Source organism: Rana temporaria, chromosome 5 (assembly GCF_905171775.1).
Source record: "Rana temporaria chromosome 5, aRanTem1.1, whole genome shotgun sequence".
Lineage (NCBI taxonomy): Eukaryota > Metazoa > Chordata > Amphibia > Anura > Ranidae > Rana > Rana temporaria.
In genome coordinates this window covers 170,589,679-170,603,881 of record NC_053493.1, presented here as the reverse complement: position 1 = coordinate 170,603,881, position 14,203 = coordinate 170,589,679, and the positions used below count along the sequence as shown (strand labels likewise).

General features: G+C 44.3%; 1 protein-coding gene across 1 annotated transcript in view; it reads left to right on the top strand.

Annotated features, from left to right (window-relative positions):
- The window catches only part of TNS3 (tensin 3), a 395,327-nt gene that overhangs the window by 63,952 nt on the left and 317,172 nt on the right, over window positions 1-14,203 (top strand). Inside the window, exons 4-5 of the mRNA XM_040353375.1 lie at window positions 441-563; window positions 12,737-12,801. Coding sequence (XP_040209309.1) covers window positions 441-563; window positions 12,737-12,801 — 188 coding nt within the window. The remainder of the gene's footprint in view (window positions 1-440; window positions 564-12,736; window positions 12,802-14,203) is intronic.

Sequence of the window (14,203 nt, the reverse complement as noted above, 5' to 3'; positions counted from 1 at the left end):
GCTCCCAAGGTGTGGAAAAATACAAAAATATTTGCGCTAGAGACCATTTGCACCTCAAACTGTTCATGTGCATCAGCCCTTTAAAATGTGTTTGTATTTCTTTATAAACCTGTTGAAGGAAATTATTCTCACTTTCTCTCCTAACAGTCAGTGAGAGAACATCTTCCAAATAGGGACACAGACAACGATAAAATGTAACTAAGTCCAGGTTCACACTGAGCTGCGGGAATGAAGCTGTGCGAGTTTAGCTGAACTCGCACAGTTTCACTCCCGCATGTCAGTCCTGATTTCAGCAGCAATGTGTGAAACAAGGGCAGAGGCTCTCTATTTTCCCCTCTATCCAAAGCAAAATGAAAAAGTTTAGACTGTTGTTGGGCTTTGAAAAGTTGTTTTGCACATAATTGTTTCAAATGATTAAACACATTTTCTTTTGTACAAAGGTAATGGACATGGGCTGGCCTGAGCTACATGCTCCCCCTCTGGATAAAATGTGTTCCATCTGTAAGGCAATGGAAACGTGGATGAACAGTGACCCATTGCATGTAGTTGTAATTCACTGCAGAGTAAGTGCATAGCAAATGTATGTAAATTTAAAATCCTACAATGTTTTTTTTGTTTTGTCTGGCTGAGGAACTTGAAAATTCTGTACTAGGCATCCTTTATTTTAGTAATACCTAAGGCCGGGTTCACACTACTGCGACAAACGCTCCGACATTGGGAGCTCATGTCGCATGGCGTGTGAAAATCAATATTTCCCTATGAGAGCCGTCTTAAAGGGGTTGTAAAGGTTCGTCTTTTATTTTCGAAATTGGTTCCTTAAAGGAGTTGTAAAGGAACATTTTTTTTTTTGCTGAAATTACTGTTTACAGGGTATAGAGACATAATAGTTAACGGATTCCTTTTAAAAACGATCAAAAATAGATAAAAATCAATCCATATAATGTACCTGTAGTTTTTAGTTTAGTTTTTGCATCTAGTTTTGTTTTTGCATGTTATCCTGCCTCTGTGCTATACAGAGCCATAGAGCAGTGATGGTTTGGAACATGAAATTAGAAACTCCCAGTACTGTGGTCATCAGGAAACGGACAACCAGGAAGTGTCCAGAACAGAGAAAAATTACAGCAACATCAGAGTAAAAACGAACAATGAGGACATGAAACCAGGACTGCAGTAAGGTAAAGGAAGCTATTTAGCTAAAAAAAAAAAATTCCTTTAGTGTCCCTTTAAGCTAGTGCATTGTTGGTTCACTTACCTTTTCCTTCGATTTCTCTTCTAAATGTTTTTTGTTTCTTTGTTTGAATTTCTCACTTCCTGTTTCTCCTCAGTAAGCTTTACACCATCATCCGAGCGGTGGAAAGTCATTTAGAACAGCTTACTGAACACCTTTACTGAGGAAGGGAAATTGAAGGAAAAGGTAAATGAACCAACAATGCACTAGCTTAAAGTGACCTATTTAGAAAATAAAAAACAAACCTTTACAACCCCTTTTAACTAATCCGACACATGTCGGTCCAACTTTTAAAATGCTTCCTGCAATACATTGGTCCGACTTTCCTACTTCAGCCCTACTTCAGCCATTGAATATCACTGAAGTCGGAAAATCGGAACGCTGTCTTGCATGCTCCGACTTTGGAATGCGACTTCTGCTCTGATAATATTTAGGGGGAACTCCACGCCAAATTTTAAATAAAAACCGGCATGGATTCCCCCTCCAAGAGCATACCAGGTCCTTGGGTCTAAAGTCCCCCCAAAATCCATACCAGACCCTTATCCGAGCACGCAGCCCGGCCGGTCAGGCAAGGGGGCGGGGACAAGCAAGCGCCCCACCCCAAAGCACCTTGTCCCCATGTTGATGAGGACAAGGGCCTCTTCCCGACAATCCTGGCCGTTGGTTGTCGGGGTCTGAAGGTGGGGGGGGGGCTTATCGGAACCTGGGAGCCCCCTTTAATAGGGGTGCCCCCAGATCCCGGCCCCACATTCACCTGGGGGGAAAAAGTGTCAAAAAAAACACCCTACACAGATTTTTAACCACCTCAATACCGCACGCCGTCATATGACGTCCTGGACTTTAAGGTGGGATATCTGAATGATGCCTGCAGCTACAAGCATCATTAAGATATCCTTCTTTTCAGCCAGCGATTCTGCCCACCATAAGAACAATCATAGTGGCAGTTCCACTGCTTGATCGCTTATATAGGCGACACTAGGGGACACCCCCCCTCCCGCCACTATCCGGTGCTTCTCCGGGCTCTCCCGTGCCATCGGGGCCCAAAAAAAACGGGTGCGACATGATTTATTTATTTTTATTTATTTTTATTTATTTTTATTTATTACTATTTGTTTGGGAAGCGCGCATATAACACCAGTCGGTGGTGCCAAAGCGATTTGTGACCGATAGCCCGGATGTTTTGACGAGAATAGCATAAACAAACAAAGGTAGCAGCAGAGCGAAGGAGGGAAAAGGGAAGAAAAGAAAAGAGGAGAAAGGAAGAAAATTTAAAATGGCGGATGAGCGTAGAAATATTGGCCTAGGATTGGAATGCTTGACGGAATAGCCAGGTCTTCAGCTTTTTCCTGAACATATATAGGCTTGGGGAAATGCGAATGTTAAGCGAGATTTGGTTCCAGAGAGTTGCCCCCGCAGAGCCAATCCGTTTTCCTCCTATGGAAATTAGCCTGTCGGTATTGCCAGACATTAGGGTTTTGTCGGCTGAACGGAGACAGCGTCTGGGTATATAGTGTGGGGTCAGATCTGATAGGAACTGTGGACCCAACTGATGGTAACCCCTGTAGATCAGGCAGAGGATTTTAAAATCAGCACGTTTTGTAACAGGAAGCCAGTGGAGTTCTTTAAGCACAGGGCTGATATGATCTTGCTTTTGGAGATTAAAAATAAGCCTGGCTGCTTGATTCTGCACCAGCTGCAGTTTCTTGGACCATTTGATGGGGATGCCTAGTAGGACTCCGTTTGAAAAGTTAAGACGAGAAATAATTAGTGCCTGGACTAAGTCTTTCCTTTGACCTCACGCCCGGGTATCCAGAAGTAAAGAAAGCCGTGATCTCAGTTGTCAGCATGAGATCGGTGAATTTTTTCCCGATCTTATTAAAGGGGGCTCCTGGATTCCTATAAGCCCTCTCACCGCAGACCCAGACAACCAACGGCCAGGGTTGTCGGGAAGAGGCCCTTATCCTCACCAACATGGGGACATGGTGCTTTGGAGTGGGGGGGCCGCAGTGCGCCCCCTGCCCCAAAGCACACACCCACCCATCTTGAGGGCATGTGGCTTGGTATGGTTCAGGAGGGGTGGGGGCGCTCGCTCGTCCCTACCCCCTTTCCTGACCGGCCGGGCTGTGTGCTCGGATAAGAGTCTGGTATGGATTTTGGGGAAACCCCCACGCCGTTTCTTTTTTCGGCGTAGGGGGTTCCCCTTAAAATCCATACCAGACTCAAGGGCCTGGTATGCTCTTGGAGGGGGAACCCATGTCGTACCAGTATGAACCCAGCCTAAAGGAGCTAAACCATGGTGTTTGTGTTAAGGCAGAACAGTTCACTCTGATGCTGGCTTATCACTGGGGTAAATAAAAAAATAAAAAAGAGGATAGGGTTTTTTACTGTGTAGCACTACCCCCGAAGAAGCTGCTGGTTTGTTTTGGGTGGCATGTTACCTCGTGGCTCCTCCGCCGTCTTAGGGGTGTATGGTGCATATAGGAGTAGTAACAGAATGTCCACGACAGGTGTCTTTTTCTGTGCTTTTCATTACCCAGCCAGGTAAAAACAATGGCCCAGATTCACAGAGAGCAGGCGCACATTACGCCGCCGTAGAGTAACCAATGTACGCTACGCCAACGCAGCGCAGAGAGGCAAGCAATGCATTTAGCAAGCTATTGCTCCCAACGCTGCATCAGCGTGGAATAGGTTTCGAGGGCGCAGGCCGACGTAGGTGGAAGTGGGCGTGACCCATGCAAATGGGGCATGACCCCATGCAAATGATGGGCCGAGCGCCAGACAGATACATATCACGAACTGCGCATGCGCCGTGACGTGGACGCATCCCCCTGCTCACAACCACGTCGAAAAAAAACTGCCTAAACTACGACGGATCACTGCGTATGGCGTGAAAGTAACCTACGCCCAGCCAGGCACACGTCCAACGTAAAATATGCCGGCTTGTGTTTCCTGGTGCAGACCTTTGCATGTCTGCTGCTGGGTTGCACCTCCTTTATGGGGAATAACTTTATGCCGGACGTACAACTTACGCGCACCTCGCGTAGCCTGCGTCGGGTGCACGCAGGTTCGTGAATCGCTGCATTTCCCTCATTTGCATTTTTGAGTGGCTAATCAATGGGAGCGGCACCATGCTCCCTGCCTAAATGTACGCCCACCCTACGCCGGCGAGGTGTAGCCTGGTTTTAGGCGCATATCTGTTTGTGGGTCTGGCGCACATATACAATGGCGCACATTTGCACTTACGTCGCTGTAACTTGTTATACGTCGGTGTAAGTGCTTTGTGAATCTGGGCCAATAAAACTTGTGGTGAAGAAGGTAGAGTTGAAAGGAGAAGAATAGCAAATTCAGGCATAGCAATAGGGAAACAATCCTGCTCCCACGTGTAACACTTCTTGCGCCACTCCTGCTTGAGTGGGAATAGCGTGCCTGGACAGGCCTCTCTCACTGACCTGGCAGCCAGAGTTTCGCTCAAATTTTGAAGGAAAAGTCTCTGCCACAGACCCTCCTGGAATGAACTGGAACCTTTGGGAAAAGTCTCTGCCACAGACCCTCCTGGAATGGATTCAGAGAGAAACCCCTACCACAGGCCCTCCTGATGATGATTACGGAGATGAACCTCCTTGGTAGAATTACGCCTGGATCTCCAAGTTGCTTTCAGGTACTGACTGACAGGTGACCAGCCTCTGTGTCGGGATACCTCGATCCCGGTGATTTGTCGAGACCCTATATGATCGCCAGCCTCTCATTGGCTCTCCTCAGATGGACTCCCCACCTAACAGCTATACCGCTTGGGATCTTTAGGATTGAGAACCCATTCGACCACTGGGCTCCCTGCCACAGCTCAAATGTTCTGGACCAACATGGTCCTGGAACCAGGAACTCCGCGTGGCACGCACGCCCCGGCCCGGTAGGCCAAAAACGCCGGGGCGTCATGGTGCAGACACCCTAAAGGTGGATGCCGCACTTTAGGAAGACGACCCAGTACTAATGGCGTCTTCCGCATAAATACCCTCGCACAGCGAGGTCCAACCCTCCTGATTGGCTGCTGGGGAAAAGCACCCAAACCTTGACTCCACTGCTGCCACCTAATGTCCTGGGGTGGGAAGAGCACCCCAGCAACAACAGACTGAGCCCACAGCACAGCCAAGCTGAGACAGAGACCCAAGTTTGAACACATTAACCAGATCAGAGTTTAACTAACACTCTGATCTCCCTCTAAATTTAAATAGCACCGGTACTTTGAAGTAACCAGGCGCTACAACTGTAAAGTGTAAGCCATGCATAAATTAATAATAATAAAAATCTGCAATACATGCCTAGTTCCCCATGTTTTATCCCTTAAGAAACATACCTAAAATGCTCCCAATCTCCTTTTGGGGGCTGACAACACAATGCCATTTAATGCTGAAATCACAAGAAACAATGTCAACCCTGCCCAGTTGTCTTTTGGTAAAATACTAATTTAATCCATGTCCACAAGATATTTGGGTAAGAACGGGGTAGGCACAGGGCACAAGACAGCTTCCAATATCTAACAAGATTATCTAACACCAGATTTTGCACTCTCTGGTCCCAAAACACAAAGGTGGAAATTGTTGTCAACATTTAAGTGTGTCTGACAGCATTTATTTGTGAGCTGTATGTGAATAAGTGGATGACGAGCAGTTTTCACAACCTCTGACAAAAATCATAATCTTTCTGTTCTATACTCATAGATGCAGTATATTCTACTCTACTTTTAGGCCCTGTTCAAATCTTTTTGTTTCCGCTTTTGTGCACTTTTACAGGCATTTTTAAGTGCTTGTTTATGGGCATTTTAGTTTGTTTTGCATGCGTTTCATGCATTGTGAATTTTTTTTGTTAACCAGTGAGGATGCTTTTTGTGTAGTGACGACATGAGGGGATTTGCTTCCTGGTTTCAATGTATGGAGCTAAGCAATCGTGACTGATTTTTACATCCCTATTTTCAGCCACAGCAACTGTTGTAGTATTCATTGTAGAGGAGTACATGGCATTTATACAGGGAGGGTGCTTGTAACCATGGGATGACAAACTGCAATGTGCTCACAAACAAGTTGAAAATACTTTTTATGTGCTTCCATAGACTTCAATGAGCCAGAAAACACCGATAAATGCATGTAAAATTGGACATGCCTCATTTTTTTTTAAATTCAGCACGCAGATGGGAACAGCCTCAAAGGACTCGGTGGGGTTGATTTACTAAAACTGGAGGTTACAAAATCTGGTTCAGCTGTGCATGGTAGCCACTCAGCTTCCAAGGCTGGCCATGCATTTATACAAGTTTCTTATTCAATTTCCTTTTAGATTTGCCTTCAACGTTGTAGTGCAAGGACCTGCCTGATTGCATACAAAATTAAAGTGTTTAGGTTTGACTTCATATTATATGGTTTCGGTAAATCGAAAGGAAAATTGTATTATGTATGGACAGCCATGTCTCGTTCAATTAAGGTTTGAGAAAAATGTGGAAGCTGATTGGTTTCTCTGCAGAGCTGCACCAGGTTTTGCACTCTCCGGTTTTAGTAAATCAACCCCAATATAATTTTATGACATGTGCCTTTTTATATATGCTGCATAATGCACATACAACTGTATAGGTGTGATCCAGGCCTTACAGCTGCTAACATTATTTCATCTTCTGTTACTTTTAAACTCTCTTCTTCAATAATGTTCTCAGCCATTTGACAAATAATAAGAAAGTGGTTGCTGAAGTTGTGCTCATCACTTCTCCTTTTACCTGCTGCTTTTTTCTGTTCTTTTCAAACAAGAGACCCGTAGCGACAGATGGGGTTATATTGATGCCTACAGGAGGATTTAGTTACTGACAATTAACTTATTCAGCCCCGGAAGGATTTACCCCCTTCCTGACCAGAGCATATTTTGCGATTCTGTACTGCGTCGCTTTAGCAGACAATTGTGCGACCTTGTACCCAAACAAAATTTGATGTTCTTTTATTTCCCACAAATAGAGCTTTCTTTTGGTGGCATTTGATCACCTCTGCGGTTTTTATTTTTTTCACTCTAAACAAAAAAATGCCACAAATTGGAAAAACAATATTTTTTACTTTTTGCTATAATAAAAATCCCCCAAAAATATATATTAAAACAATTTCTTCCACAATTTAGGCCACTATATATTCTTCTACATATTTTTGGTAAAAAAAACTTGCAATAACTGTATATTGATTGGTTTGCACAAAAGTTATAGCATCTCCAAAATAGGGGATAGATTTATTACATTTTTATTATTATAATTTGTTTTACTAGTAATGCCGGTGATCTGTGATTTTTATCGGGACTGCGAAATTATGGCGGACACTTTTGACACTATTTTGGGACCATTGGCATCTATACAACGAACAGAGCTACAAATAGCTACTGATTACTGTATAAACAAACACTGGCAGGGAAGGGGTTAAACTCTAGGGGCCGATCAAGGGGTTAAGTGTGTCCTAGGGAGGTGTTCTAACTGTGGGTGGATGGGCTCACTACAACATGACAGAGATCACTGCTCCCGATGACAGGGAGCTGTAGATCCCTGTCATGTTGCTAGGTAGAACAGGGAAATGCCTTGTTTACAAGTCCATATAGTTTAACCAATATATAAAAAAAAAGAAACTCCACATACACAAACCTTTGCCCACAATTGAATCAGAGGAAGGCAAAATAAATAAATAAAGCATGATCCAATTTGATCCCCCAAAATCTTCTTTTCCCTGGATCAGCTACAGTTGTTCCAGATGAAGGCAAAAACCCCAGCAAAGCATTAATCAATTTGCTACTGCAGGGGAAAAATATCCTTCCTGATCCCCCGAGAGGCAAATTGCAATTTCCCTGGATCAACTTTACCTATAAATGTAAGTACCCGGTTTCTCCAGGATGGAGTAGACAAAGGCCTAACGGTCAGAGCTTCAAATAGCAGCCCTCTCGGTCTATCTTATGGAAGACTGGCAAAAGAGGACCTCATTAAAGTGGAGGTTCACCCAAAAAATACATTTTTAACATTACATTCAGCCGAGTTGTCCTAATGACAATCGGCTGTTGTTTTTTTTTCTCGTACATACCGTATTTTCACCGCCGCTTCCGGGTATGTCTTCTGTGGGACTGGGCGTTCCTATCTGATTGACAGGCTTCCGACCTTTGCATACTACGCGTCACGAGTTGCCGAAAGAAGCCGAACGTCGGTGCGCAGGCGCCGTATAGAGCCGCACCGACGTTCAGCTTCTTTCGGCAACTCGTGATGCGCTGTATGCAACTGTCGGAAGCCTGTCAATTGGATAGGAACGCCCAGTCCCGCAGAAGACCTACCCAGAAGCGGCGGTGAAATGCGGTATTTACGAAAAAACAAACAAAAAACAGCCGATTGTCATTAGGACAACTCGGCTGAATGTAATGTTAAAAATGTATTTTTGGGTGAACCCCCGCTTTAAACATTTTCTGTTGGCAAGGGAAAGGGTTTACCCTTTACTATGGCCAGGAGGGTAGGGGATTTGCAGGGGCTGTCCATGAAGGAACCCTTCCTTTTGGTACAGCTAGACAGTCGCCCTCAGAGAAGATCCCTTGTAGCTACCAAAGATTAGCGTCCTTATTTCATAGGACGCAAGAAATAATATTGCCGTCCTTTTGTGATAAACCAAAAAAAACGAGAAAGAAAAGAAATCTCCTTGTCTGAATGTAAAAAGGTGTCTCCTTGCTTATCTAGAGAGAGCAAAGAACTTTAGGAGGTCCAATCACCTACTAATTTTGTACGCTGGCCCTAGGAAGGGACTTCAGGCTTCTAAAGCCTCAGACTCCAGATGGATCAAGGAAGCTGTATCCATAGCTTATGAGAGTTCTGGGGTTCCAGCACCACCAAAGGTTAAAGCTCATTCAACCAGATCGCTAACAGCTTTCTGGGCTGAAAAAGCAGGGGCCTCCTGGGAACAAATCCACAGCATGGCCACCTGGTCCAGTCAACATACGTTCCTGAAGCACTACCGTGTGGAAGTGTTGTCACAGCAAGACTTGGCTTTCGGTCGGAAGGTCCTACAAGCTGTGGTCCCACCCTGAAGGTAGGCCTGTGGTTACTTGTTTAACTTCTCAGGTGTGCCGTCCTGTAAGGTGATAGGAGAAAACCTACGTTAGACTTATGGTTAACAGTATTTCTACAAACCTTCCAGGACGGCAGGCCTACTTCCCGCCCTATGTGGAGGGAAATATAAGCTAAACGCTAGGTGGTAAGTACCTATGTGGAGCAATGCTCCTTGTGAACCAGTTCAGGATTACTTAATTACAAACTGGGGATCAAGGGGAAGGGTGGGGACTTATAACAAGCTGTCAATTGATTGTGTTTCCTGTGGGGAGGAGCCCTCATCTCTGTGTGCCGTCCTGGAAGGTTTGTAGAAATGCCAATACCGGTAAGTCTAACTTAGGTTTTTAAGAACGTTTATTCTATTTTTCTAAGGGTTAGTGGGGTCAAATCGACATTCGTTTTCAACCACAATGATGGGAACATTTTAAGTGTGGTTTTTGTTCAGAAATTACATTCATTTTAAAACTGAATGTTGGAAGCAAGTGAAATTTTCAAACCACATTCTTTCGTTCAGCGAATGTACAAAGATTTTTCATATCAATATTATTGTCCGAAAGTTGATACGTGTATGGCCAGCATAATGCTCGGTTCACACCTATGCAATTTGCTTTTGATCCGTTTCTGCAGTGCAGATTAACCATTTGCCGCCGTCATTCTACTGCGGCAGATCGGCTCTACTGCACAAACCGCCGTGGGTGTATGACAGTCTTTGCATAGGAGATAGCGGGCGCGACCCGCAATCCTGGTGTACAGGTGCAGAATGGGGAACTGCTTATGTAAACTAGGTGATTCCCCTGCCAGAAGACATGTCAGAGATCTTCTGTTCCCAGTGATCGGGAACAGCGATCTGTCATGTCCCCTGGTAGCCCTTCCCCCCTACAGTTGGAACACACCCAGGGAACAGACTTAACCCCCCCCCCCCCATCTGGAGTTCATAATGTTTGCATATTTTACCTCTGTTTAATCTACATTCTGCAAGGTTGGTTATACCACCATGGACTTATCTATTCTTTTATCTCTGGTTCAACTTGCTCCAGTCAGAACATCTGACTTGATGTAATGTAATTCTGTTTTTACAGAAAATACCAATAAAGAAATATTGAAACCAAAAAAACAAAAAAGTGATCAAATGCCACCAAAAGAAAGCTCTATTTGTGGGGGGAAAAAAGGACGCCAATTTTGTTTGGGTACAACGTCGCACGACCGTGCAATTGTCAGTTATGCAGTGACATATTGCAAAAAATGGCCTGGTCATTAAATAGGCAAATCCTTTCAGGGCTGAAGAGTTAAAAAAACGCAAATTGCTGCAACAACGCACTACATGCATTGCTGCAGTTCTCCATTGAAGTATATTGAACCAAAAAAAGCAAAATTTTGCATTGAAAAAAGTCCTTGACCCTTTCCAAATACACAGCAGCTGAAAAAAGCATAGATGTGAACATGTCCCATAGGAAACCATGTTAAATGAACTGTAGTGCATAAAAAGCACCAAAAGGCGCATATTTGGGAGCCAAGTCTAAGACGTTTAGTAGCAGCAGCACATTTTTTATTTTTTTTGTATCACCTGTTATAATGGGGTAAAAAAAAAAAAACAGATAATCGCGACTATAAAGGGTTCATTTATACTGTGAAACAGTGAAAGTAATATAAAAATACATGACATGAAGCTATACGAAGTGTGATGGAAATCTTTTATATTAAAGTACTACAATACCTGTCGCCGAGAATGTGTTTCCAGCACGACGGCATTGCGCTGATTCTCGGCGACATGGTGCCAACATCTCGCACTCGCTGGAATAGAAAAAGCACATTCCAGCGAGCGCGTCATAGAAGCGACGTGGATCCGACTTGGATTCCCGCCAATTCTAGCCGCGGCGTTTGGTATGAATCATGAGGGGGAACTCCACGCCAAATTTTAAATAAAAAAACGGCATGGGTTCCCCCCAGGGGCATACCAGGCCCTTAGGTCTGGTATGGGTTGTAAGGAGAACCCCCCCTACGCCGAAAAAACGGCGTGGGGGTCCCCCTACAATCTATACCAGACCCGTATCCAAAGCACGCCGCCCGGTCAGGAAAGTAGTGGGGACGAGCGAGCGCCCCCCCATCCTGAGCTGTACCAGGCCGCATGCCCTCAACATGGGGGGTTAGGTGCTCTGGGGCAGGGGGGCGCCACCCCAAAGCACCCTGTCCCCATGTTAGGGACATGGCTTCTTCCTGACAACCCTGGCCGTTGGTTGTCGGGGTCTGCGGGCGGGGGGCTTATCAGAATCTGGGAGCCCCCTTTAATAAGGGGGCCCCCAGATACCGTCCCCCCACCCTGGGTGAATGAATATGGGGTACATCGTACCCCTACCCATTCACCTGGAGGCACACAACACAGGCCTTTAAAATAATTTATTAGTCAGCTCCGGGGGGTCTTCTCCGCTCTCCGGGGGGTCTTCTCCGCTCTCCGGGGGGTCTTCTCCGCTCTCCGGGGGGTCTTCTCCACTCTCCGGGGGGTCTTCTTCCATCTTCTCCGCTGTCGTCTTGGCGCTCCCTGGTTCTTCTCCCGCTCGTTCTCCGTTGCCTTCTTTGGGGCTGGCCGCCGCTATCTTCTTTTTAACTCAATTACTAGCGGCGGCGCAAGCCCGCTCTTCTTTGCCGTCTTCCGCCTACTTCTTTTTCTTCAGATGTTGATGCGTCGCTTCCTCCTGCTGTAATGCCGGGTGTCTGGTGCGTGATGATTTATATAGGCCTCTAATGACGTCACAGACCCATCATGCTCCGGGACCCCCTTATTAAAGATAAAGATACCTTTGCCCAACAGTGCTTCCAATCAATGCTTATCAGTGCTGCCTGTCTGTGTGGCCATCAGTGTAACCTATCGGTGCAGCCTCATCAGCGCACATCAATGAAGGAGGAAAAATTACCTGTTTTCAAACTTTTATAACAAACTATGAAACTTTTTTTTTTTTTTTTTTTTTTTTTGGTTTTTGTTTTTCATATTTTTTTTTTTTTTTTTGCAAAAAATAAAAAACCCAACAGTGATTAAATACCACCAAAAGAAAGCTCTATTTGTGTGAAAAAGATAGAAATTTCATTTGGGTACAGCGTTGAATGACGTGCAATTGTCATTCAAAATGTGACAGTGTTGAAAGCTGAAAATTGGTCTGGGCAGAAGGGGAGGTTTAAGTGTCCAGTAAGCAAGTGGTTAAGTAATTGCAACAGCTTCTGAGTTAAAAAAAAACCGAACGATCTACTTTCTAAGTAGATTTTGAGATTTAATTTACCATAGAGCTTTTTTTGTGTTTTCAGTCTGTGTTTGAGCTTGGAAGACCATTATATTAGATTGCTTCCACCAGCAAACTTCTGTTCTTGCTACATCATTATTATTTTTGTGTCGTATTTATATATAAATATATATATATGTTTTTTTTAAGGGTGGAAAAGGAAGAACTGGAGTTGTTATATCATCGTATATGCACTTTACTGATGTTTCTCTAGGGTGAGTTAAGAAATCTTTTTATATGACTGATGTGAAACTGCAAATACAATCTGGAATTACCGAAGTTCCCTTTTTATGTCTTCTCATTAAATTAGAACTAACCTCTCTCAATCAACATTAAAGGGGTTGTAAAGGTAAAAAATATTTTCCCTAAATAGCTTCCTTTACCTTAGTGCAGTCCTCCTTCACTTACCTCATCCTCTGATTTTGCTTTTAAATGTCCTTATTTCTTCTGATAAATCCTCACTTCCTGTTCTTCTGTCTGTAACTCAACACCGTGATGCAAGACTTTCTCCCTGGTGTGGAGTGTTGTGCTCGCCCCCTCCCTTGAACCACAGAAGAGTCAGGACGCTCTCTGCGTTGCAGATAGAGAAAGGAACTGTGTGTTAGTGGGCGTCCTGACTCTCCTGTAGTCCAAGGGAGGGGGCGAGCACAACACTCCACACCAGGGAGAAAGCCTTGCATTACTGCGTGGAGTTAGACAGAAGAACAGGAAGTGAGGATTTCTCAGAATAATTAAGGACATTTAAAAGCAAAATGGAAGGATGAGGCAAGTGAAGGAGGACTGCACTAAGGTAAAGGAAGCTATTTAGGAAAAATAAATTGTACCTTTACAACCCCTTTAACTATTTTCACTCAGTATGCTGCTATCATTAGTAAATGATATTTACTTGTTTTAAACTTTTGTGTTGTTTTGGTTTCTGACCTTGGCCAAAAATTATGTCATACATCCCAGGTGTCTTTATGGGCATTTTTTTTCTTTCACCAGAAGGAGAGGTGGAGGGGCTTTTTCAGTTTGGCTAACCATCCTGCCTTCCTAGGTTAAGGGCAGATGGATTCCAGGAAGTAAAAGCTACATAAATCTACCACCTCTACATATACTGGCTGTAGCCAGAAATACTAGCGGTAGTTTTTAGAGTGTTTTCTCTACAAAATAAAATATGGAGACCTGCATGGATGGGTGATTTTTTGTTGTTTAAATACAGTTTTTATTTCCACTTTAATTCATTGTTTTTTACTGTGTAAATAAAATGATTTCTTTTCAGCTCAGACCACTGCATACTTTTGCCCTAATGTAAAATAAAAATCATGCAATATATATAAAGGCTGAGGCAGGGGTGGACTGACAACACTCAGGACCCCCGGACCAAATAAAGCAAGGGCCCCTTGTCAGGCCCGCCCCTACATTATCACATTCAACAATAAACAAACAAAATACAGGAAGTGAAGCAGGCAACTCTAATGTGACCTGGAGGGGGGTCTCTCTAACATAGGCCCTCTCTGTGTCCATTAGACTGTTAGAAAGCGTCCCCTCCAGTCCCTATTAGAGACTACAATAGAGTCTAGTGGGACCTGGTGGGGGGTCTCTAACAGAGGCTCTCTCAATGACCATTAGAGAGTC